Source organism: Xenopus tropicalis, chromosome 6 (assembly GCF_000004195.4).
Source record: "Xenopus tropicalis strain Nigerian chromosome 6, UCB_Xtro_10.0, whole genome shotgun sequence".
NCBI classification, from domain to species: domain Eukaryota; kingdom Metazoa; phylum Chordata; class Amphibia; order Anura; family Pipidae; genus Xenopus; species Xenopus tropicalis.
In genome coordinates, this window is record NC_030682.2 from 138,073,702 (window position 1) to 138,097,391 (window position 23,690).

The 23,690-nt window shown below is 41.2% G+C and overlaps 1 protein-coding gene across 1 annotated transcript in view; it reads left to right on the plus strand.

Annotated features, from left to right (window-relative positions):
- Window positions 1-18,842, plus strand: part of trpv4l.3 (transient receptor potential cation channel, subfamily V, member 4 like, gene 3) — a 32,585-nt gene extending 13,743 nt beyond the window's left edge. The window contains exons 8-16 of the mRNA XM_031904605.1: window positions 321-482; window positions 1,760-1,918; window positions 3,761-3,853; window positions 5,442-5,503; window positions 5,700-5,939; window positions 9,859-10,213; window positions 11,598-11,719; window positions 15,903-15,985; window positions 18,579-18,842. Coding sequence (XP_031760465.1) covers window positions 321-482; window positions 1,760-1,918; window positions 3,761-3,853; window positions 5,442-5,503; window positions 5,700-5,939; window positions 9,859-10,213; window positions 11,598-11,719; window positions 15,903-15,985; window positions 18,579-18,721 — 1,419 coding nt within the window. The 3' untranslated portion in view covers window positions 18,722-18,842. The remainder of the gene's footprint in view (window positions 1-320; window positions 483-1,759; window positions 1,919-3,760; window positions 3,854-5,441; window positions 5,504-5,699; window positions 5,940-9,858; window positions 10,214-11,597; window positions 11,720-15,902; window positions 15,986-18,578) is intronic.
- Window positions 18,843-23,690: the final 4,848 nt, after the last annotated feature.

Here is a 23,690-nt window from a genome sequence, read left to right on the forward strand (position 1 = left end):
TGCGCAAAGTTTATAAATGAGCCCCACTGAGTCTTGCACCCACTCTTTTTTAGTACATTTTGTGTTTTTGCTTTAAAAGTATTTGGGGTCCAATAGAGAAAGCACATATTTAATATATTAATTTCCTTTTAACCTTTTGTATTACTTTGTGTGGGACAAAATGAGTGTAGCAGAGATCTTTTTGTTATGTGCCAACTATGAATATAATGATGTAGATTGGGTTTAGACTTCACTTTGCCTTTCTAATATCCTTTGTAGTCGTTTTTTTCAGAAACGTATCTCTCTGCAGGAAAATAATTGCTGTTGTCTCTATTTCTTAGATATTCCAGCACATCATCCAACGTGAAATAAAAGATGAAGAAGCTTGTCACCTCTCACGGAAGTTCCAGGGTTGGAAATATGGCCCTGTGTATTCTTCACTTTATGACATGTCTATGTTGGATTCAGTACTGGAAACCCTGGTTTATAAGAGTACAGCTGAGGTCAGAACACATGTATCTTTTTATTAATTTGAATCAGTATTTATGTGGCAGTGAAGGCATTGCCCTTTAAGAACTGAGTTTAACTGCCAAGTACAAACCAACAAACATTAAAAATATGGTCAGTTTGTACTATACTATACTGTGGTAGGCAGAAACATTTCCAAATGCTGCACACACACATTGCATTTGGTATGAACGCAAAGATGCCTTAAAGATTCCCCACCACTCTGTTTTTGTTGGATCGGACCTTTGTTCCCTTTCATATAACACAGAAAACAGTGGTGCCAGGTCTCTGGATATATGACGAGTCCCATTCACAGTATAAAAGAAACAAGTGACTGCACAACACATGCAAATAGGCCAGGGGAAGCTTACGCCATGTACTGTGCCATTTTGGGGAGAAAGCAAAAAAAGTTTCTGAACAATGCTTGGTATAGCACCTGTACTTGAAAACAGCTGGGAAGAGTCTTACCCATTGCTGCTAGCAGCAACTGCATTTCCATTGTGGTCTTTGTATACAGAAAAATGTGGCATATCCAGGTGGCTCCCTGGTATAGTGTAATACACCATACCAAACAAAAACAGAGTCTGTACCTGCAGTTACATTCAAATGTGGCTCAAACATTTCAGGACTCACTTGAAGAAGGACTGAACTAGTCCTGAAATATTTGAGCTACATGTGAATGTAACTGCACCTTGAATAAATATTTGGAGCACCCCACTTTTGCATTCAGCATGTATAGACTCTGTTCTTGCTTTTGGCATATTTGCATTACTGGCCATAGGCTGTGCTGGCTATATAAAGCACCATAGAAGGCCATATTGTGCTTTGCTGGGACATTATCGCCCTAGCCACCTTTGCTCGCCAGTCTTAACAGTGGACTATGTCAGAAGGCCTAGTCACCAGTGGGGCCCTTGCCTTTTAAGCATACTCTATAAATAATTTGTGGTCTGTAATCTGTTGCTGTAATCCTTTATTTTCTTAAGGTATAATTGACAAGTTGGGTAAAAGAATATACAAATACAAATAAATGCTTAGTCACTGCATATGAATTTGCCTATGTTGTTAATAATCATAAAAGATTTGGTTGAATTGTACAGCAGTACTATTGTGTGCGTTTTCAAGAGCGCATCAAAGTCTGATGCCACCCAATTTTGGGAATTTTCTTATTACAATTGGTGATGGGAGCTCGCTTCAAGGAAAAAGTAATAAAACCCAAGGGCAGGTTGCTTCACGGTAATGTCCTAACGCTCTCATGTTTATGATCACATTGCAGAACCGCCATGAGATGCTGGCAGTGGAGCCCATAAATGAAATATTAAAAGACAAGTGGAAGAAGTTTGGTGCTGTTTCTTTCTTCCTTGGTTTCCTTGCCTACGTCAGTATGATGATCGTCTTCACATTAGTTGCATATTACCAACCCATGAAGGGCAAGGTAAGTGCTGGCTTCATTCTCTGCTTTGTTTTATTTATTTATTTTTCACTCCCTGTGTGTTGTTTACACTATGGCAACTATCTTGGTTTGGCACCACTGGTTCAATGGCATAATTCCCTAAAATACCTATGGCCTATCTGATGCGTCAGGTAATGGATTGGACTAAATAAGAAATAGAGACTGAATAGATAACTTGCGTCCCATTGCAGAATTTTGGAATGCCCTGGTATCACATGTGCTCCCATAGGATCCCACATCTATTTTGGTAAAGCAATAGTATGCATCAACAACAGCCAGAAAAACCAAAGAATAATAATTTTATAGTACATGGAGCTTTATGCTAACATATATGTTCACCATCCAAAGCAATATTTCATAGATCAGACGAACTTAGCTGGTAAGTTTCCTTCACAATGTGGTTGATCATTGTTCGACAAAGAAGTTGGAAGTAGAGGAAGGCAAATAGCTGCCTAGCTGATAAAAAAACAGAAATACACATAAAAAAGGGATAATGAAAAGTATGTAAATACTGCAATGATAGCAGGCCACAATTCAATACAAATTTACCATAGATATACAAACATCAGTAACTGTATTATGCCATTATTTCACTAAAGGACCAACCACACCACCCAAAGCTTTAAGGTGGCCATACACGCACCGATAATATCGTACGAAACCTTGTTTCGTACGATATTCGGTGCGTGTATGGTATGTCGGCGAGGAAGCTGCTGATATCGGACGACTCGCCGATCGGACCAGTTTGAAAATTTTGATCGGGCGCCATAGAAGGCACCTGACCAAAACTCTCCCTTCAGAGCTGAATCGGCAGAAGGAGGTAGAAATCCTATTGTTTCTACCTCCTTACCTGCCGATTCAGCCCTGAATGGTGTGTGGCGGATCTGACGATGTTTCGTGCAACCGATGGTCGTACGAAACATCGTCAGATCGCCACGTGTATGGCCATCTTAAATCTAATCCCTTAAGGGACAAGCAGGAACAGTATCTGAAAAGGATTTACCCACATATATAACAAAATACTACATGAGGCACAATAATTACTCTAGTGACACTGGATCCCTAATCTGTAAGTGGGTACCTCTGAGGTAAAATATTAAATTATCAACATTCTAAAGAAGGTGACCCTTTTCTATAATAATATAAGATTTATAGGAGTGTGACATTTACATTTTATAACATAAATACTACCTTGTATTTCTCATTAAGGAGTTGGTACAAAAAAAACCTTGGCATTTAATAGACAGCAGCGCATCAAAACTTGATGATATTCAAGAAGTTTTGGAACTTTTTAGGGTAGTTATGCAGCTGTGAGTATAAGGGACTGATTTATCAATGTTCAAATTTGTTTTTTTTTTCCACAATTAGAATTTTTGAGCAAAAACTTGAATTATTTGATTTAATTTATTTGAATGTTCGATATTTAGTGAATTCAATGCTTTCGGGTTTTTTACATGGTTTAATGCAATTGAGTTTTATGTGTTCACATTTTTTAATAGATAAGCAAACATTCGAGTTTGGTTACATTTGAGTTTATCTGAATTGAAAAAAACTCTAAAATTCCCAAATTGAAAAAACTGATGTGGGTAAATAAAAATGCTAAAACTTCTAAATTGGTTGAACTCACTCGGGCAAAGAAAAATATAAGCGTGTTGTCACCTGGAGTTTTTTTTTTTACATGGTGTGAAAACAGCTTGTGTGCCATTAATCTACGGAGAAGCATGAAGGAATAGTCTTAAGTATCATATGAAAGCAGATTTATGTCCCTGGATTTTTACCATTTACTAAATAAAATAGTAAATCATCCCTTTTTTGTTCTTACAGCCCCCTTACCCTTACAGAACAACAACGGATCGCTTGAGGCTTGTAGGAGAGATCATTATTCTGCTGACTGGGATAGTCTTCTTTATTGGCAATGTAAGTAGACAGTATATGACGTAGACAATGATATTCTGAGAAAATTTGCCATTTGTTTTAATTTTTTATTTGGTGTGGTATTTCAGTTATTTAGCTTTTTGTTTAGCAGCTCTCCAGTTTGGAATTTCAGCATCTACCTGGTAGCTAGGGTCTTGTATGCCTTAACAACCAAGCAGTGATTAGAATAGAATAAAACAGAAAGAGTTCAGCTTACCACAAAATAATTTATTTTTGCAAACATCCAATATGGGTATATATTTCTACCTACACCAAACTAAATAAACTTTGTATTTTCTCTCCTTCTCCCAGCATTGCCTGTTATTATGTGCCTCTGGTACATACTTTTTCCTTATAACTCATGAATGACAGTGTATTGGTGCAGTATAATATATGGAAGCTGGAAGGCTAACCAGAAAGGAATATTTCTACTATATCAATACACAATTTGCAGGTTTTTGTATAACAGGCCCCAACCACAAACATTTTCATGGAAGAGTAAAATGCCATACACTGTCTCCATACGTGTTATGAGCTAAACCCTATATACTTTCACTGCACCCATGGTCTCTCACTGCAGATATCTTCAGGCCCAAGGGAAATTGATATCAGCGGTGGAGCCTACTGGGTTATTTGCTGACTCACAACCATAGATGCAGTGACTGTATGTGGCAGGTATGGGATCCCTTATCCAGAAAACCATTATCCAGAAAGCTCCAAATTAGATAAAGTCTATCACCCATACAGTCCACTTTAAGCAAATAACTTTTTAAAAATGAGTTTCACAGAACCTTGTACTTGATCCTAACTAAGCTGCATGAATCCATGTTGGTGGCAAAACAATCCAGTTGGGTTTATTTAATATTTCAATGATTTTTAGCAAACTTAAGCAACGGTATCTAAATTATAAAAATAATGTGGAATTCTGGATGATAGATCCTATACCTGTACCAATCAACCAGCTAACTTTGCACACTTCCACTTGTATGCATGTGACTTACAGTATATTCAAGTGTTTTAACGAGAAGAAAGTGTGCATCTTACCTATATTGTTACATATAAGGGGAAACTGTGATTGTGGCACATTACTCCCAAATACATAATAGGTTGAAGTTCCTCCCTTGGCCCCCCATGGTGTCCCACTGGCAGGCTGCCCATCCAGTACTCCCTTTTCAGATATAGGACTCTTGGTTCCAGAGCCAGGCCAAGCCAGCCAGGTACCCAAGGTCTTAGGAGGAAGGTAAGGTGTTCATGTTCAGACACTGTAACATAGTTTTAACTTTTATTTGAGATGCATAGCACTACATGTTTGGGAGCTCTAGGGTCCTTCCTATGGTGCACCAGAGGAAGGACCCTAGAGGTCCGAAACATATAGGGCTATACATCTCAAACAAAAGTTAAAATGACATTACACTGTTTATCTCTCCAGTAGATCCTTGATGATTACATGGGAATATAACATGAGCCGTTGGACAAATCTTTTTGATGTTATTTGTATTTAAATGTATTAATTCAATATTTCCTGTACAGTGTATGATGCAGAACCTGCAAATCTGTATGTCATTCAAGTCTTCTGATATTATTTATCTAGATAATCGACGTAATAAAGAGGCTAAAGTCTCGGTTTACTGTTGGATGTTTCCCGCTGCTTTAGTAAGTACCGAACATTTAATGATAAGAAGGATGTGTTGGTTCTGTTCAGTAGTCAGATATCTTGCTAAACTGACCTCCCTGATGAAATTATATTCACTCGACCCAATAGCTATGTCCCCAGCTAGATGGTATTGAGGCAATATTGCTAAATACATTTTATTTCTCTGTATTTTTTTTTTTTTTTTTTACTCCCCAGCTTGATCTACTCTGTGCTGGTCCTTCTCACAATGGCTCTGTACCTTGCTGGTATTGAAGCTTACCTGGCCGTTATGGTGATTGCCTTGGTTATGGGCTGGATAAATGCTTTATACTTTACAAGAGGCTTGAAGCTCACTGGGATGTACAACATTATGCTTCAGAAGGTCATATCTATCTCAGAACCTTTTAATTATATTTTATTTCTTAATTGTTCTTTATTCCTTTGTTTTAGTTGGTCATAAATAGGCCAAGTCATACTGTTGCTTGATCCTCTGGTATCTAGCATATGTATGTATGTATGTATATCTTTATTTATAAAGCGCTACTTATGTACGCAGCGCTGTACAGTAGAATACATTAATACAAACAGGGGGTTAAAGATAATGGATAAATACAAAGTACAACAATAAATACAAATAAATACAAGGTACAGTTGCAATAATAGTCAGAAACAAGATGAACGAGGTCCCTGCCCCGTAGAGCTTACAATCTATATGGGAGGGTAACTAACAGATACAAATAGGCAAATATAAGTGCTGTAGGTCACAGTGGGTGACACTACAAATATAAGTGCCAGTTCCCAGATCAGGTGCTGGGTGAGTGCTCCAAAAGGTAGTCTTTAAGTTTAGATTTAAAAAGACTGGGGGAGGATTCTCTCCGGAGGAAATCGGGGAGGGCATTCCAAATATAAGGGGCAGCAAGGTAGAAAGGTTTAAGGCGGGAAACAGCAGTAGTAGTGGGGGGCGCAACCAAACGATTGCTCTGCAAGGAACGAAGGAGTCGGCCGGGAACATACGGAGACACAAGGAAAGAGATGTAGTGAGGGGCAGAGGAATGGAGGGCTTTGAAGGTTAAGAGAAGGAGTTTGTACACTATTCTTTGTTTAATAGGAAGCCACGATAAGGACTTTAGCAGGGGAAGGGCCTGAACTCTCCTGGATGAGAGGAGGAGAATTCTGGCAGCAGTGTTTAATATAGACTGTAGAGGGGAAAGTTGGGAGTTAGGGAGGCTGGTTAGCAGCAGGTTACAGTAGTCAAGTCGGGATAGGATGAGCGCGTGCATGAGCAGCCTAGCTGTTACAGTAGAAAGAAAGGGACGGATTTTGGCAATATTGCGTAAGAAGAAGTGAAAGGTTTTGACAGTGGTGTTAGTATATGGTCAGAGAAGGAGAGACTGGAGTCAAAGATCACCCCCAAGCAACGCATGGAACTGACAGGGTTGATGTGGGTGCCTTCAATAGAGATAGAAAAGGGGGGAGTAGGACCAGGTTTAGGCGGAAAGATCATTAGTTCAGTTTTTGTTAGGTTCAGTTTGAGGTGGCGTTGGTTATGGCCAACATGCAAGATTTCAAGGGCCTCGCATTGGGCTTGACTTCTCAAGGCCTAAATATTTTATAGTGCAACATACCGTAAGCCTATTGTGTCATTTGTTAGGTAGCCTTATGTACAGCACTTCCGTATATGTTTGCACGTTCTATATGAATGTAGTAATGACACAATATGCTTGTACTAGCACTATGCAGAACCTTTTAATGGCCTTCCAGCATCTACATTAAGACTTAATTATACCCATCCAATAATTTATCCCTACTCCTGTGCTTCATTATAAAAAAATGAATTCTTCAGAAGCCCATTAATAAATGTATGCAGTGAGTTCACTGTGCGGTGGGTCTGTGGAATTTCTGTACATAGGGATAGGCAACATTAAAGCAAAATCAGTCTGGAAGAGGGGGAAGCATTTTCCAGCAGTGGTGAGATTCAGAAATATGTTTATTATTCCTAAACCGTAATAATTATATAGTGTTTTCTTCAGTAAGAAAAGGGAGTATTTTTTAACTGTTCCTTATGCCCCAAGTCCCACTGAATTGGCAGCTGATAGAACATAGAATCCTGAGCTCCATAAGGTAACTATTATGTAGGGTCGACACTTGTTCTTCTAGGCTTTACTGGCCAATGACTTGAGCGACTAGGGCTAGGGGGGGAGATGTGAAGTTCAGGGGTGTGGTTGTGCCATTGTGTGGGTAGCGTCATGATGTTGCAAGGACTGGGCTGGCCCATAAATGGACAAAGTACTCTGCCAGTAAATTTGTGATAATGGCCTTTGCTGGAATTTTATCAATTAGAGACAAAATACCAAGTCAGATGGCAACCCTACTACAATCCTACAAGAAGGTGTTTTGGGGTACTCAGTAAACTCCTGTAGTGAAGTTAATTTCAGTTCCATACAATTCCCTGTAAATACCAAAGCAGCAGTATATGAAGCCCTGTAGCAAGCAAAACAAATTCTACCATCGGTTTTATTCTTTTAAAGACAGTTTAGTCGCATCCTGAATTTTAGCATTATCCTGTTCCTTGCTTATGGACTCACAATTGCACATTGCGCCACTCCACCATCATTTGCCAATACCCCCTAGACAGGGCACGTGCGCAGTAAAGTAAAATTGCAACTGTACCCCAGGCTGGCCCTATAGTTTTATTTAGCAAGACAAAAAAGTTAAGTTACAAAACATAGTGCTGTTAATAGTTGAAGAATTCAGAATTTTGAAGTGATGGAATACAAACAACAGATTGTACAATATTGTTTTCTGTTTATTACCGGATATGAAAATTAGGCTTTCTAATTGGATGATTTGGCTTACGTCATAAGGAGGCATTTATCAAATCTCCTGACATAAACACTAGCGCACAATAGCGCAAAAAAAAAAAATGTACCTTAGCGTGTATGTGTGCCCTTGGTTTGTGTGTGAGCATAGTGAATCTATGAACTAGGGGGCGGCCCATAGTATTAAAATTGTATATTTTCTATTTAAGATTATCCAATAGCTACATGCTATGAAAATGGTTAATTTTGATGAAGCTGTGTCTAGCATATAGGTTGTTTTATGCAATATATTTTTATAGAGATCTGCAATGTTCAAGAGTATAGTTTCCCTTTAATTACAAATTAATTATGAAAGTTAGGGATACATCGGATGCTAAATTTTGGGATATGACCTGAAGGGGATCAGAGTACCCTGTCCCCTGTTTCTCAGTCTGTGATCTCACCCAGCCTAGCTACAGCCTGGGGAGGAATCCGGTTGGCTGGCTGCCCCAGTGCACGTCTGGGAGAGGTGTGCCTAAGTTTTGGAGCCAAAAATCTAGGGGCGGGCCCAGCAGTTTATAAAGGGAGCGCCTGCTGTTGTTTGCCAGTACAGAGGGAGACCCAGAGTGAGCAGTCAGCACAAACTGTGTGAGTTCAGACTAGAAAGCATAAAAGTCTGCTGGACTACCAGGGAGTATAAAGTCCTCTGTGGAACTCTCTGTGTGTGTCCCCTGAGTGAACAGGTATTGCCCGGTTACCTGCTACATGGGAGCAGCCACCCTTTTCAACGGGGAAGATACTCTGGGGCAGGTAGCGCTACCTGGGGGGATTTAAGAGCTCTTGGGGAGGGGACTGAACTGATAACAGGGTTGGGGGTCTATCCGGATCCAAGTTGGGGCTGGGCAAGTACAGAGACTGTGCCAGCCGTGGATAGCCCACACAAGTTCCTCAGGACAGGATTATCAGTCCTCCCTAAGCTGTTCTACTTTCTGTTTCAAAAGTTATATAAAGTTTAATACTGCTGCAAACCGTGTGTGATTAATTCCTAGTGGAAATCCCCTAGAGGTGTGTTCCTCAGTGTCCACTAGGTGGAGCCACTGCGCTGTTCCCAGTTCCCAGTATCAATATTACTCTGAGAACACATATCTCCTGTGAAATAAAGCCAATATTAGGTGAATGTACCAAGAAAGGGTTACAGACCAAATAGCAACAGCAGCTTTGGCTTATATGAATCAAAAAAACTGCATCATCGGTAAACAAAAAACAAAAATTGCCCTATTACGTTGCTGACCAAACAAGTATTCACTAGAATGCAGATACTGCAGAAAGCAATGATTTGATGGATTCTGAACGAAATACAGACTTGATGTTCTTTGCATACATAAATAGGTAATGATCATGCACTGGGGATTTTACCAAGTCATACATTTGAAAACTACTTGTAGGCGGCCTGTTTAAAAACATACATTTGGAGCCTATTTAACAACATATGGACAGACTTTGGGAATAAGGGGTCACAACAAAAAAATGGTTGGTCCAGCTTAGAGCTGACTACAGTAAAATGTGAAATGAGCCAGGTATGCTGTAAAGACACTGCAATCTTTTTTCCCCTCAGCTTTGCTATCCTTGCTGAATCCATGCACCAACGAGGGAATATGCAATAATGGACAAGAAAACTGTACTGTCCCAGAAAATCCTTTCTGTCGACACAGCACCACATTCGGCAAGTTACTGTTAGACCTCTTTACACTGACCATTGGGATGGGAGACCTGGAGATGTTCAGCCATGCCAAGTACCCTGCAGTCTTCATCATTCTGTTGGTGACATACCTCATCATCACCTTTATTCTCCTCCTTAACATGTTAATCGCTTTAATGGGAGAGACCGTTGGGGAGGTGTCCAAGGAAAGCAAGCAGATCTGGCAACTGCAGGTAAATAGACTGATATATATCTGTAACCCCTATTTGGCTGTAAAACAGGCAACGCCAGCTAGATTGGCTTTAGAGCATGGGGTACATAGGAATCTACATATCAGATGGGCTTTCGCTATGTGGAAATATCCTTAGGGGTGTAGTGCAACTAAAACTCACATAATATAAAGAATGGACACCAGAAGGTTCTTTGTGGTAAACCAGAGCTTAACTTGTTTATTGTCCAAGACAATTAGTACACGGGGTTGTAGATAATACTCACACAGAGGAGATAGCAGTTTAACACTCTGAGGATAGAAAGAGAGGATGCCCACCGGTTTATCCCACCCTCTGAGTCTGGGCAGGGAAAAGACACCTGACAGAATGGCACCACTATGGAGGGCAGTCTAGACAAATACCTCAGGTCCTCAGGTTGTAGACCTTAGCTGTTAAGGATCCCAAACAGCCGACTATGGATCAGGGATTAAAACGAGCCTGAATCCTACATCTTAACTGTGGCCCTATGCTAAGGCAACAATGTACGGAAGGGTACTTCCCAGCTAACCTCTCGTGGTTGGAGCCAGAAACTGCTCTTTCTACCTATGCCTTTCTACCTCATTTTCCTAGAAAGTGCTCTTAGGATGCTTGCTATCTAGCTATTTCTCGTTCACAGGGTCGCTGTTCCCCAACTTTCTCTAGAGTAAGGTGTTTCTCTAAGGTAGATTGGCTTTACTGGGGCTCTGTTGATCCCAGGCTCAGTGGAACTTCCACCTGAGTCAACAGATGCAGCCAAAGAGGGTGATCCATCCCTTTGCTAAACACTATATTAGTGCAAAAGGAGTGATCAACCTATGAACCAATAAGGCATAGAATGCAAATTGTAAACTAGATACATGGGTCTTTGCCCAGTAACAGCAGAAAGAAGAAAATGGTAGGGTTTAAAGCCATAGGGGCATATTAACCTTATGACTCCCTATATATCTTTCACCCACATGTAAGGGGGTAAAATTAAAGGCTTAGTACACATATAAGTAGCAATGGGCAGAACCAGCCAGTAGGTGGCAACAACTTATAAAGCTAGCCACTGGGAGAGTGTGTAATAATAAAAGGAAACAGAAGGTGGGCCAGTCTGGCAGTGTTGGTGTCAGGGAAAGAAGAGGTACAGAGTAGGCCTGGGCAGTCCTGAGGGAACTGAACTAGTTCAGTGTGGTTGTTATACACTACACTAAAGTTAAGGGTTGGAAATAAGATCAAGCCTTCCATACTTCATTTGTGAACTTTATAAACACACAGGGACCATATCAGTTAATTTGACATAAACACCGTTTAACTCTACACTACAACACAACAATGTGAATCTCAACACATTTCTCTTCAGTATCCTAATCTTTATTTGTTATGCCAGTGGGCTATCACAATCCTAAATGCAGAGAAGCATCTTCCAGCCTTCATGAAGAAATCCTCTGGAGAAATGGTACCTGTTGGAAAGAAACTGAATGGGGATCCAGATGAACGCTGGTGTTTTAGGTAATGCCCACAAACTGTACCTGGCAAACGTATGCTCCTTTAATGACATCTTTAAAATACAGGTCAAGTGATTTTATACAGGTCATGGATCTTCAAGGTGACTTTTTTTTTTAATAATACAGGTATGGAATATTTTTATCCGGAAACCCGTTATCCGGAAGGTCACCTCCCATAGTCCCATTTTAATTAAATAATTCAAACTTTTAAAAATGATTTCCTTTTTCTCTGTAATAATATATATATATATATATATATATATATATATATATATATATATATAATTACCCCTTATTGGGGGCAGAACAATCCTATTGGGTTTATTTATTGATTAAATGATTCCTTTTTCTCTGTAATAATAAAACAGTACCTGTACTTGATCCCAACTAAGATATAATTACCCCTTATTGGGGCAGAACAGCCCTATTGGGTTTATTTCATGGTTAAATGATTCCCTTTTCTCTGTAATAATAAAACAGTACCTGTACTTGATCCCAACTAAGATATAATTACCCCTTATTGGGGGCAGAACAATCCTATTGGGTTTATTTAATGGTTAAATGATTCCCTTTTCTCTGTAATAATAAAACAGTACCTGTACTTGATCCCAACTAAGATATAATTACCCCTTATTGGGGGCAGAACAGCCCTATTGGGTTTATTTAATGGTTAAATGATTCCCTTTTCTCTGTAATAATAAAACAATACCTGTACTTGATCCCAACTAAGATATAATTACCCCTTATTGGGGCAGAACAGCCCTATTGGGTTTATTTCATGGTTAAATGATTCCCTTTTCTCTGTAATAATAAAACAATACCTGTACTTGATCCCAACTAAGATATAATTACCCCTTATTGGGGGCAGAACAGCCCTATTGGGTTTATTTCATGGTTAAATGATTCCCTTTTCTCTGTAATAATAAAACAGTACCTGTACTTGATCCCAACTAAGATATAATTACCCCTTATTGGGGCAGAACAGCCCTATTGGGTTTATTTCATGGTTAAATGATTCCCTTTTCTCTGTAATAATAAAACAATACCTGTACTTGATCCCAACTAAGATATAATTACCCCTTATTGGGGCAGAACAGCCCTATTGGGTTTATTTAATGGTTAAATGATTCCCTTTTCTCTGTAATAATAAAACAGTACATGTACTTGATCCCAACTAAGATATAATTACCCCTTATTGGGGGCAGAACAGCCCTATTGGGTTTATTTAATGGTTAAATGATTCCCTTTTCTCTGTAATAATAAAACAATACCTGTACTTGATCCCAACTAAGATATAATTACCCCTTATTGGGGCAGAACAGCCCTATTGGGTTTATTTCATGGTTAAATGATTCCCTTTTCTCTGTAATAATAAAACAGTACCTGTACTTGATCCCAACTAAGATATAATTACCCCTTATTGGGGGCAGAACAGCCCTATTGGGTTTATTTCATGGTTAAATGATTCCCTTTTCTCTGTAATAATAAAACAGTACCTGTACTTGATCCCAACTAAGATATAATTACCCCTTATTGGGGCAGAACAGCCCTATTGGGTTTATTTCATGGTTAAATGATTCCCTTTTCTCTGTAATAATAAAACAATACCTGTACTTGATCCCAACTAAGATATAATTACCCCTTATTGGGGCAGAACAGCCCTATTGGGTTTATTTAATGGTTAAATGATTCCCTTTTCTCTGTAATAATAAAACAGTACATGTACTTGATCCCAACTAAGATATAATTACCCCTTATTGGGGGCAGAACAGCCCTATTGGGTTTATTTAATGGTTAAATGATTCCCTTTTCTCTGTAATAATAAAACAGTACCTGTACTTGGTCCCAACTAAGATATAATTACCCCTTATTGGGGGCAGAACAGCCCTATTGGGTTTATTTCATGGTTAAATGATTCCATTCTCTGTAATAATAAAACAGTGCCTTGTACTTAATGGGAACTAAGCTGCATGAATTTTTTGGGGGGGGAAAAATTAAATTTTTTTGCCATTTATTATGTGACATAACTGTGACAAATCTGAAAGAAAAAATATGACAACTAAAATCTGTCAAGGTCGTGTAGAAGTCGATTGCAACTGTCATTTTTTCAGCTGGAAGATCTTTCTTTGGTATTAGAGGTTTTCAAGTTTTGTATGCTTTCCCCTTGTGCAACAATTCCAAAAAGTGGCAGTTTTTGCATTTTGCCCATGTTTTTTTCCATTCATGCTTTCCTTAAAAGGCCTTTAAAAAATCTTGGCATTCGTGGTTTTAGAGAAAGTGAGTCTGAGTCATGAAAATGAGAATATTGATAAATGGGCCTCCCTGAATCGGTTATAAGAATATATTTTACAGGTTATTCATGGTTCTTTGTATTTTATTGCCTTTTTATGTTTCTAATATACATATAAGTTTTGCCTTTATAATAGCAAACTCATACCTCCCAACATTTGAAAAATTAAAAGAGAGGGACAAAAAAAATATATATATTGACCACGCCCACTTTGTGGCCACGCCCTAATTACCACACCCCATTTTTTAAATTTATTTTTAAAATAGTTAAAATAGTGCCCCCAATGGCCCAATAGACAGCACTCCCATAGACAGTGCCCCCCATACACAGTGCCCCATTTGCCCCCATAGACAGTACCCCCATAGACAGTGCCCCCAATTGACCCCATAGACCGTGCCCTCAATTTCCCCTTAGACAGTAGCCCCCATACACAGTGCCCCCATAGAAAGTACCCTCCATACACAATGCCCCCATAGAAAGTGTCCCCAATTTCCCCCATACACAGAACCCCCCATACACAGTGCACCCATACACAGTGCCCCCCATACACAGTAGCCCTCCTTACACAGTGCCCCCATACACAGTAGCCCCCCATACACAGTAGCCCCCCATACACAGTAGCCCCCAATTGCCCCCATAGAGAGTACCTCCAATAGAAAATTCCCCCCATACACAGTAGCCCCCAATTGCCGCCATAGAGAGTACCTCCAATAGTAAATGCCCCCCATACACAGTGCCCCCCATAGACGCTGCTTCTTGTGGCTCCTGCTCCTTTCTACGGCGGCGACAGGCCCTTTTATAAGGTTGCGCCCCGTGCATACGCGTGACGTCACACGTACGCACGAGTGCAACCTTATAAAAGGGCCTGTCGCCTCCGTACGAGGAGCAGAATAAGAAGCAGAGGAGCCACAGGACTAGACGGAGCCGGAGTGCTCGGCTGCAGCCAGCGCATCCTGCTGGCCTTGATAGTTTGAATGTTCTGCATTTCCGTAATGCGGGACATTCATTGAACAATCCGGGACAGCGGGATGCGCTGTAAAAACCGGGACTGTCCCGCGAAAAGCGGGACAGTTGGGGGGTATGGCAAACTATTAAAATATGTGTCCATTTTTGAGGCTTTTGGTTTTTTGCACTTAGGGGACCCCTCACCCAGACATAAACATCTGTATAATAAAAGTCCTGTTTAAATTAAACATTAAAATCCAAATTCCTTTTTTTATTAACACATCCATACCCAATATAAAGGCATTTAAAATCCCAGCTGAATTACTTTCACTTTACGATCAGGACTTCGTAGGTGTTTCTGCACTCCTCACTTTCCCCCTCCCTCCTTACTGTCTTATTGTGTAGCCAGTGCATGGGTATCAGGCCCACCATTTTGGCACATACACAAGATTTTGGCATGATGCAAAGCTTTCCTTACTAACAAAATGGCACCCACCTGCTGCTTTAGTTGTGTAATTCCAAGACTGAAGGAAACAAGATTTAAATCATTTATTCAGTGTAAGTGCATTATGCTTGGCTAACCTGATAGAAAAGAATTTGGAATTATTTCTTAGGGTGACAGGTCCCCTTTTATAAATTTTAAATATTCAAGTTTTTAAAGCTCAAATTGGAACCCCCACTGCTAAATTGGCATATAATTTTTATTTTGGGGCCTCTACATGCCACTTACTTTGTTAATTCCATGCAAGTTGGGGCAACTTTTCAGAGGACCCCTGACATTTTTTTACTTTTTTATACTTGGCCTGTACATTGGAGTTTTTGAGAGTGCTAGCCCATTGTTGCTATCGTTACCGACTATGTAACAAGCAAGTTATACAGATTCTCATTCTCTCAGTTGTTTGAAAACAAGATCAGTTACTCCTTGTCTTATATCTTGTTTTCCTTATTTAAGAATTGATGAGGTGAACTGGTCCCACTGGAAACGGGATGTTGGCATTATTAATGAGGATCCTGGAAGGAGTGACTTGCAGAAAGGTAAGAGATTCCCATTGGGCACTTCTATAACTAAATATATAGTGGGGACATTGCATCAGAGCAATAATCAGCTGCAACCAATCTACATGTAGCTGGTATAAATCTAGTGCTGGTAGAATGCAGCTATGGGTTTGTTATAGCAGCTCATATAATAGTATATAAGGGCTCTTAGCTCTGCTTACCACTTAAGAGCCTTAAGCTGGCCATACACGCACCGATAATATCGTACGAAACCTCGATTGGTACGATATTCGGTGCGTGTATGGCAAGTCGGTGAGTCAACCAATATCGCAGGAGGCTGCTGATATCGGTCAACTCGCGATCGGGCCAGTTTAAAGATTTTGATTGGGCGCCATAGAAGGCACCTGAGCAAAATCTGTCTTCGGGGCTGAATCGGCAGAAGGAGGTAGAATTCCTATTGTTTCTACCTCCTTATCTGCCGTTTCAGCCCTGAACGGTTAGTGGCACATTGTACGATCTTTTGTGCGACCGACGGTCGCACAAAAGATCTAAAATCGCCACGTGTGTGGCCACCTTTAAAGTGAGCATAAAAACTAGCACAAGACATTTTAATGTGTTTCAAAAAGTATAATATTGAAGTCTCCCACTCTTAGCTCCCCTTCCATTTGGCTAAATGAAGCCAAAATGGATTCATATCTCTGCTTTCTAATTCAGTATCCTACAGAGGAATGAAAATCCAGTCATTGTTCTAAATCTTGAGGTGATGAGGCCCGATACTCAGACAACTGCAAGCTGGATCTGTGAGCATAAGTATATGACTAATGTTCTTAATAGAAGGAGCTAGTTTGCTTTTGCACATAGTGGAGCAGAAATAGAAAGAATTCAGTGGTTCCATTTGGGCTGTAACTTTTATAAACAGCCAATAAAACTGGACAGTCAGAGGGCATGAAGCTTCCCACATAGAATCTTGCCTCACAGACAATAATGAACAAGCTACAAGCAGAATCTACCATAATAAAGTAAGAGACAATAGGAAGTTGTTCTCTAAGCTGCCCCAAGACTTGCTTGTTCCTCTTGCCTAATTAATCATGGTCGCCATTTTGAATACTGTGTGGGAAGCTTCCTGCCCTCTGACCATACAGTTTTATTGGCGGTTTATAAAAATTACAGCTCACCATGCACACACAGCAGGCTGAACTGAGAACAAATGTTGCCCATGCATTAAAGCTAAAGAGAGATACATCAAGAGGGCACAGAATGTTGGGAAAGAGGCATGATGTAACCACACATGAAGCAAGTGAATGTGATTGGTTAATATATTAAAGGGTATGAGTGCTAAATTGTACTGACAATAAGATATAGTGGCCACTGTTACAGGCAGCACTTTATATTTACCTTTACTTTTCCTTTAAAGAGAATAGATTATTATAAATTCCATGGGGAATGGGCTTATTATCCCATCTGCTGCATTAAACCTGCGAACCTGTATTCAAATCCAGCAGCAAAATAATTAACAGTTGTGCAGTTCTCTCCCATTAAGGATTTAGCAGCTGTATGGGACTTCTACATTTATCAAGCACACGTGTAAAGTTGGTACCTTGTACTATTACCATTTCTTCCCGGGACCAGTGTTGGCCATTGTTGAGCAGAGTAGCCATGACCACATAATGTGTGTTGAACCAGAACTGACTCTCTGATGCCTCCAGGACCCCTCTCTCCTTACAGTGCCCAAGACTCACACACCATGCCTCTCTGATGCCTCCACGACCCCTCTCCCCTTACAGTGCCCAAGACTCACACACCATGCCTCTCTGATGCCTCCACGCCCCCTCTCCCCTTACAGTGCCCAAGACTCACACACCATGCCTCTTTGATGCCTCCAGGACCCCTCTCCTCTTACAGTGCCCAAGCCTCACACACCATGCCTCTCTGATGCCTCCATGGCCCCTCTCCTCTTACAGTGCCCAAGCCTCACACACCATGCCTCTCTGATGCCTCCACGACCCCTCTCCTCTTACAGTGCCCAAGACTCACACACCATGCCTCTCTGATGCCTCCAGGGCCCCTCTCCTCTTACAGTGCCCAAGACTCACACACCATGCCTCTCTGATGCCTCCAGGGCCCCTCTCCTCTTACAGTGCCCAAGACCCACACACCATGCCTCTCTGATGCCTCCAGGACCCCTCTCTCCTTACAGTGCCCAAGCTTCATCGACCTGTCTCTCTACAGCTTTGTCACAATCCTAATCCTACAACTCTACCCTAAATACTGACTCCTCCAGGGGACCTGAGCTGTCATTGCTAGTAAACCTGTCTAGCTCTCATTCCTAGAACAAGCTAGTTTTACCTTCTACCTCTCTGTTTACCCTAGTAAGGTACAGGCTGCCCACCTGTTTTAACTCAGTGACGTCTGTCTAAAGATCTTATCAGGCCAAACCAGGAAGGGCACAGCTAATGCACTGCCTTATATAGGCTCTGCGGGTGGACTTCGCACCTACTGCTGGCTGGTCCTGCACACTGCTATTTACATTAATAAAATAATTCTTTGTTTTACCTCCTTACAGTAAGTGGAACTGAATCATTGGACACATGCACTGTAGCTTTAGACCGACATTTTTATTTCTTTTCCATAGATCAGACTGCTTTGGGAGAGCTTGAAGCTGCCCAAACTTCTGAAGAGACCTTGGTGCTTCTTGAAGAAGACCGACAAGCCCAGACTGATAAACGGAGAAATAAAAAGCAGAAAAGTCCAAGATCACAGAATATTGCACCATAGTACTAACTGCTTTGCTTTAGCATTGTGTCATATTGTATTTTTTGACTCTTCTCAATGCTAATTGTATTATCAGTTATTTCACTCAGGCTAACCTGAATAAAATTGTCCCATGAGCTAATGACAGCAGTGTCCAAGTAACAATGATGGCTACCCCTATTTCCTCTTCAATTTATATCTTTATGATTTGGGCCATAAAAGGTGGTGTGTTTGCTACAGAAACCCTACTATAGTTTATATAAATACCCCGCTGTGTAGCCCCGGGGGCAGCCATTCCTGCACTGGTACAGCTGGGGTGTTTGCTACAGAAACCCTACTATAGTTTATATAAATACCCCGCTGTGTAGCCCCGGGGGCAGCCATTCCTGCACTGGTACAGCTGGTGTGTTTGCTACAGAAACCCTACTATAGTTTATATAAATACCCTGCTGTGTAGCCCTGGGGGCAGCCATTCCTGCACTGATACAGCTGGGGTGTTTGCTACAGAAACCCTACTATAGTTTATATAAATACCCTGCTGTGGTGCCCCGGGGGCAGCCATTCCTGCACTGGTACAGCTGGGGTGTTTGCTACAGAAACCCTACTATAGTTTATATAAATACCCCGCTGTGTAGCCCCGGGGGCAGCCATTCCTGCACTGGTACAACTGGGGTGTTTGCTACAGAAACCCTACTATAGTTTATATAAATACCCCGCTGTGTAGCCCCGGGGGCAGCCATTCCTGCACTGGTACAGCTGGGGTGTTTGCTACAGAAACCCTACTATAGTTTATATAAATACCCTGCTGTGTAGCCCCGGGGGCAGCCATTCCTGCACTGGTACAGCTGGGGTGTTTGCTACAGAAACCCTACTATAGTTTATATAAATACCCCGCTGTGGTGCCCCGGGGGCAGCCATTCCTGCACTGGTACAGCTGGGGTGTTTGCTACAGAAACCCTACTATAGTTTATATAAATACCCCGCTGTGGTGCCCTGGGGGCAGCCATTCCTGCACTGATACAGCTGGGGTGTTTGCTACAGAAACCCTACTATAGTTTATATAAATACCCTGCTGTGGTGCCCCGGGGGCAGCCATTCCTGCACTGGTACAGCTGGGGTGTTTGCTACAGAAACCCTACTATAGTTTATATAAATACCCTGCTGTGTAGCCCCGGGGGCAGCCATTCCTGCACTGGTACAGCTGGGGTGTTTGCTACAGAAACCCTACTATAGTTTATATAAATACCCCGCTGTGGTGCCCCGGGGGCAGCCATTCCTGCACTGGTACAGCTGGGGTGTTTGCTACAGAAACCCTACTATAGTTTATATAAATACCCCGCTGTGTAGCCCCGGGGGCAGCCATTCCTGCACTGGTACAGCTGGGGTGTTTGCTACAGAAACCCTACTATAGTTTATATAAATAAGCTGCTGTGTCGCCATGGGGCAGCCATTCAAAGGAGAAAAGGCACAGGTTAATTAGCAGACAACAGATAATGCCCCATTCTACAGAGTTTAGAATGTAAACTATTATGACTACTAATTTTAATGTGAAATAAAGTTTGTTTTACTTCTGGGAACCCAATGACCCGAGTAAAACGGAAGGGAAGAAGGGCATGACTAAGCTAGGAGGACAGCCCTTTCCCTCCCCCCCACCGGATCTTAGTTGATAGTTCAGCAAGAGAAAAGGAGGAACACCCTGGATGTGATCTGTGGGGTTGACTTTGAGCCCCAGAGGAAATTAAAAAGGTACAGTTGGAAGGTGAGTGGGTAACTGGGTAGGCCTGGGGTCCCCAGGGAGATGGATAATCCAGAATGGGACTTCGATAGTAGACAGGACACAGGCTCCGGGCCTGGGCTCAGGGTCAGACCTCTTTGGAGGATATAAGTTATTTGACTGTTATTTAATGTTTGGATTTAAAAATGGTTAATAAAAGTTATGGTTGTTTATATCTATATAATTGCTGATTATGTTAATTTGCAATAAACAACTGCGGCCTTCTCTCCCCAATTAAGTTGTCCGTGCTTTATTGTGGGCACAGGGGGAGGGTAAAGGGGTACAACGGGCTCAACGCTGCATTAGTCATGGTATAGCTTAGTAGTTTTAGTAATTTGAGTCATTTTATTGTGTTTTTAGTTCTGTGTTGTTCTTTATATTATTTTTATCTCTTGTTTCACTGTGTTGTGGGAGTAGTGAAACAATAATACTCACTACCAGTCGTACTGTGCAATATTTTATTGTATTACTTTGTTGTGACATTGTTACATTGTCCCAGGTTATTGCCAGGATGTCCCTACCTGTTTGGTTTATACATTTGCTTAAGGTTAAAGTCAGGCTTCTTTCTTGCTTCTGCCCTGGGTTTGAGTAGTTATCCTGATCACTGCAGTCCTGTGAAGGTGTCTCTTGCTCTCCATAGCTTATGGAGCAAAACAATCAGTGGAGCGCAAGAGACATCATCACAGGAGTGATCAGAGATTTTTTTTTATCAGAGACAAGGAGAATGGAGCTAACAGGGAACTTTAAAGGTAAGGTGCCTTTCAGTACTTGCCTTGGTACAGGTAATGGTGCACAAAAATGACTTGCCATAGTATAACATTATGATCACTGCAAGTAAAACCTATTACCCTGCATAGTGTGCTTTTATTATCTGTAAATCCAAATCACAGTCTAGCTTTCCTGGAGACTTGCAGAGCCCTGTAAAGCCATTATATTGCAAAACTGCACTTTTATTAAAAAAATACTGACACCAGAAATGAAACCTTTTTTTACATCTATCATAGCAATGTCTTTGCATGCTATTTATTATTTTGCCATAAAAGTATTTGTCCCATTGCTTTGACCTATCTGATCCCCCATGTTCCTCTATGAGGGGGCGGCCATATTTGTGCCACAGGAGGCCGTTACCATTAGAAGCTATAACTGACAGGTTGGGAAGGGACAGTCAGGTTGGCAAAACAGTCAGGTTTAGGAACTTCAAGTAACAATTACTTACACAAGCAGCTCTATCAGCAAAGAATGGTCAACATGACCTATAGGGAACTTTTTATGTACATTCATATTTTAAAAAGTTGTTTTTTTCGTGTCAGTATCACTTTAAGTCCATAGCCTGAACAGCGGAATATGATCACTGTTTTTTACAACTGTAAACTCCAGCCTGTAACTGTTTTTATTGCATGGGTAGCAAAGTTTTAGTCTGCATTTACCCATAGGTTTCAGAATACTTTTATTGTCCATCATAAGTACATGGTCAGTGTGCTGTAGTTCAACCTCTTTGTTAAGCAGATGGAAGGGAATAACATTACAGCCTGCCCCACTCTCCTGCTGAAACTTAATAGGCTTTTTATCTAGAAGAAAGGTGGCAAAAAGTTGCTTTGAGTCAATATGTATTGGTAGTTTTACCACATTTACACGCTCTGCTGCCGATTCTAGTTGCAGCCAATTTATGTCCTCTGCTCTGTCTGACTTCTGTGTCACTGTGTTTACTGATCTGTGGCTGAGAAATGATATCTTTTGCCACAAAGCCTGCAGGTCTGACCATAAGCAGGACATTTCTCTTTGTCTCTTTCATGTCTTTTACCACAGCATTTACACAGTATTTCCCTTAAGGTCCCCATACACAGGCCGATAGTAGCTGCCGATATGGGTCCCTTGGACCGATTCGGCAGCTTATCGCCCCGTGTAGGGGCAGAAACGAGGGGCCTGCCCGACCGATATCTGGGCTAAAATTGGGCAGATATCGATCGGCCAGGTTAGAAAATTCAGTCGGATCGAGGACTGCATCGGCTCGTTGTTGCAGTCCCCGAACCGACTGCCCCATTGCCACCCACATAATCTGATCGTTTGGCCCCAGGGCCAAACTGTCATATTATTTTTTTTTTTACTTAACACTCCCCAATATCGCCCACCTGTAGGTGGGGATATCGGGTGAAGATCCGCTCGCTTGGCGACATCGCCAAGCAAGCAGATCTGCTCTATATGGGGACCTTTAGTCATTACCATACTATCAGATAATCCCTCAATCATTTTCAGACTATCAGCTCAGAGGCTCTGCAGATCTGGAGACATTTCCCAGGTCTTCTTCCCTAAGCAGTCTCTCTCTCAGGTGTGAGTCTCTAATTCCACATTCTACTCTGAGAATTCTATTCTATTATGAGAGAGCCTCATATATCCCCAAATTCACAAGTGGCTGCTAGTATTTTCAGTTCTTTGACATACTGTATGTGTCAATATTTTCCCCAGGCTTCTGATTCTTTGAAAATAATGTATATTTTTCCACAGTTTCAACCTTTTTTGGATCGCAGTACTTATCAAATACCCATATTATATGTCTGCTAGGGTTGCACCTCTGCCAGCATTTTTACAGTGCTGTCACAGGAACGGGGAAGAGACGGGCAGTGTCATCACTGGGCAGGGCTATGACATGGCGACTGGGTAATTGCCACGTCAATTTCAGTGAGTTTTCTAAATCAGGATCAAAATAATGAAAGTTTTATTTTGTGGTTCTCGTCAATGGGTGCTACTGTGAAATCCACATATAGGTCACACTCCTCTTTCCAGTGTTTCCAAGCTTGCGACAGGTTGGGAAAAGTTACATTTAGTCTCTTAGGGGGTTCAGTCCACTCGCCATATTGTATGAATATTAGCAGTGATTGTTCCTCCAGTCACAGCTGCAGGGTGCTGCTTTAATTCCACTTTCACTCCAAGTGATTCCAGTCAGCTATTCACTCCAAGGTTCTGTTCCCTGCTGCCACCATGTTAACATGGGTTACCACATTAAGGAGTTGAACTCTCAGGATCTAGCAACAACCTTTATTAAATGATTCTTTTTAACTACTGTAACTCCTACACAGGTCTAAAGTAATGAGAGCTCTAGTGGCTAAACATATTACATCATATTGCAGCAGTCAGTACCCTCTGTATAATGTATGTAGGATGTGAGGATATTGTGCTTGGAACTTATTGTACCACTGTGCACGTATGGCCTTTACTGTACAA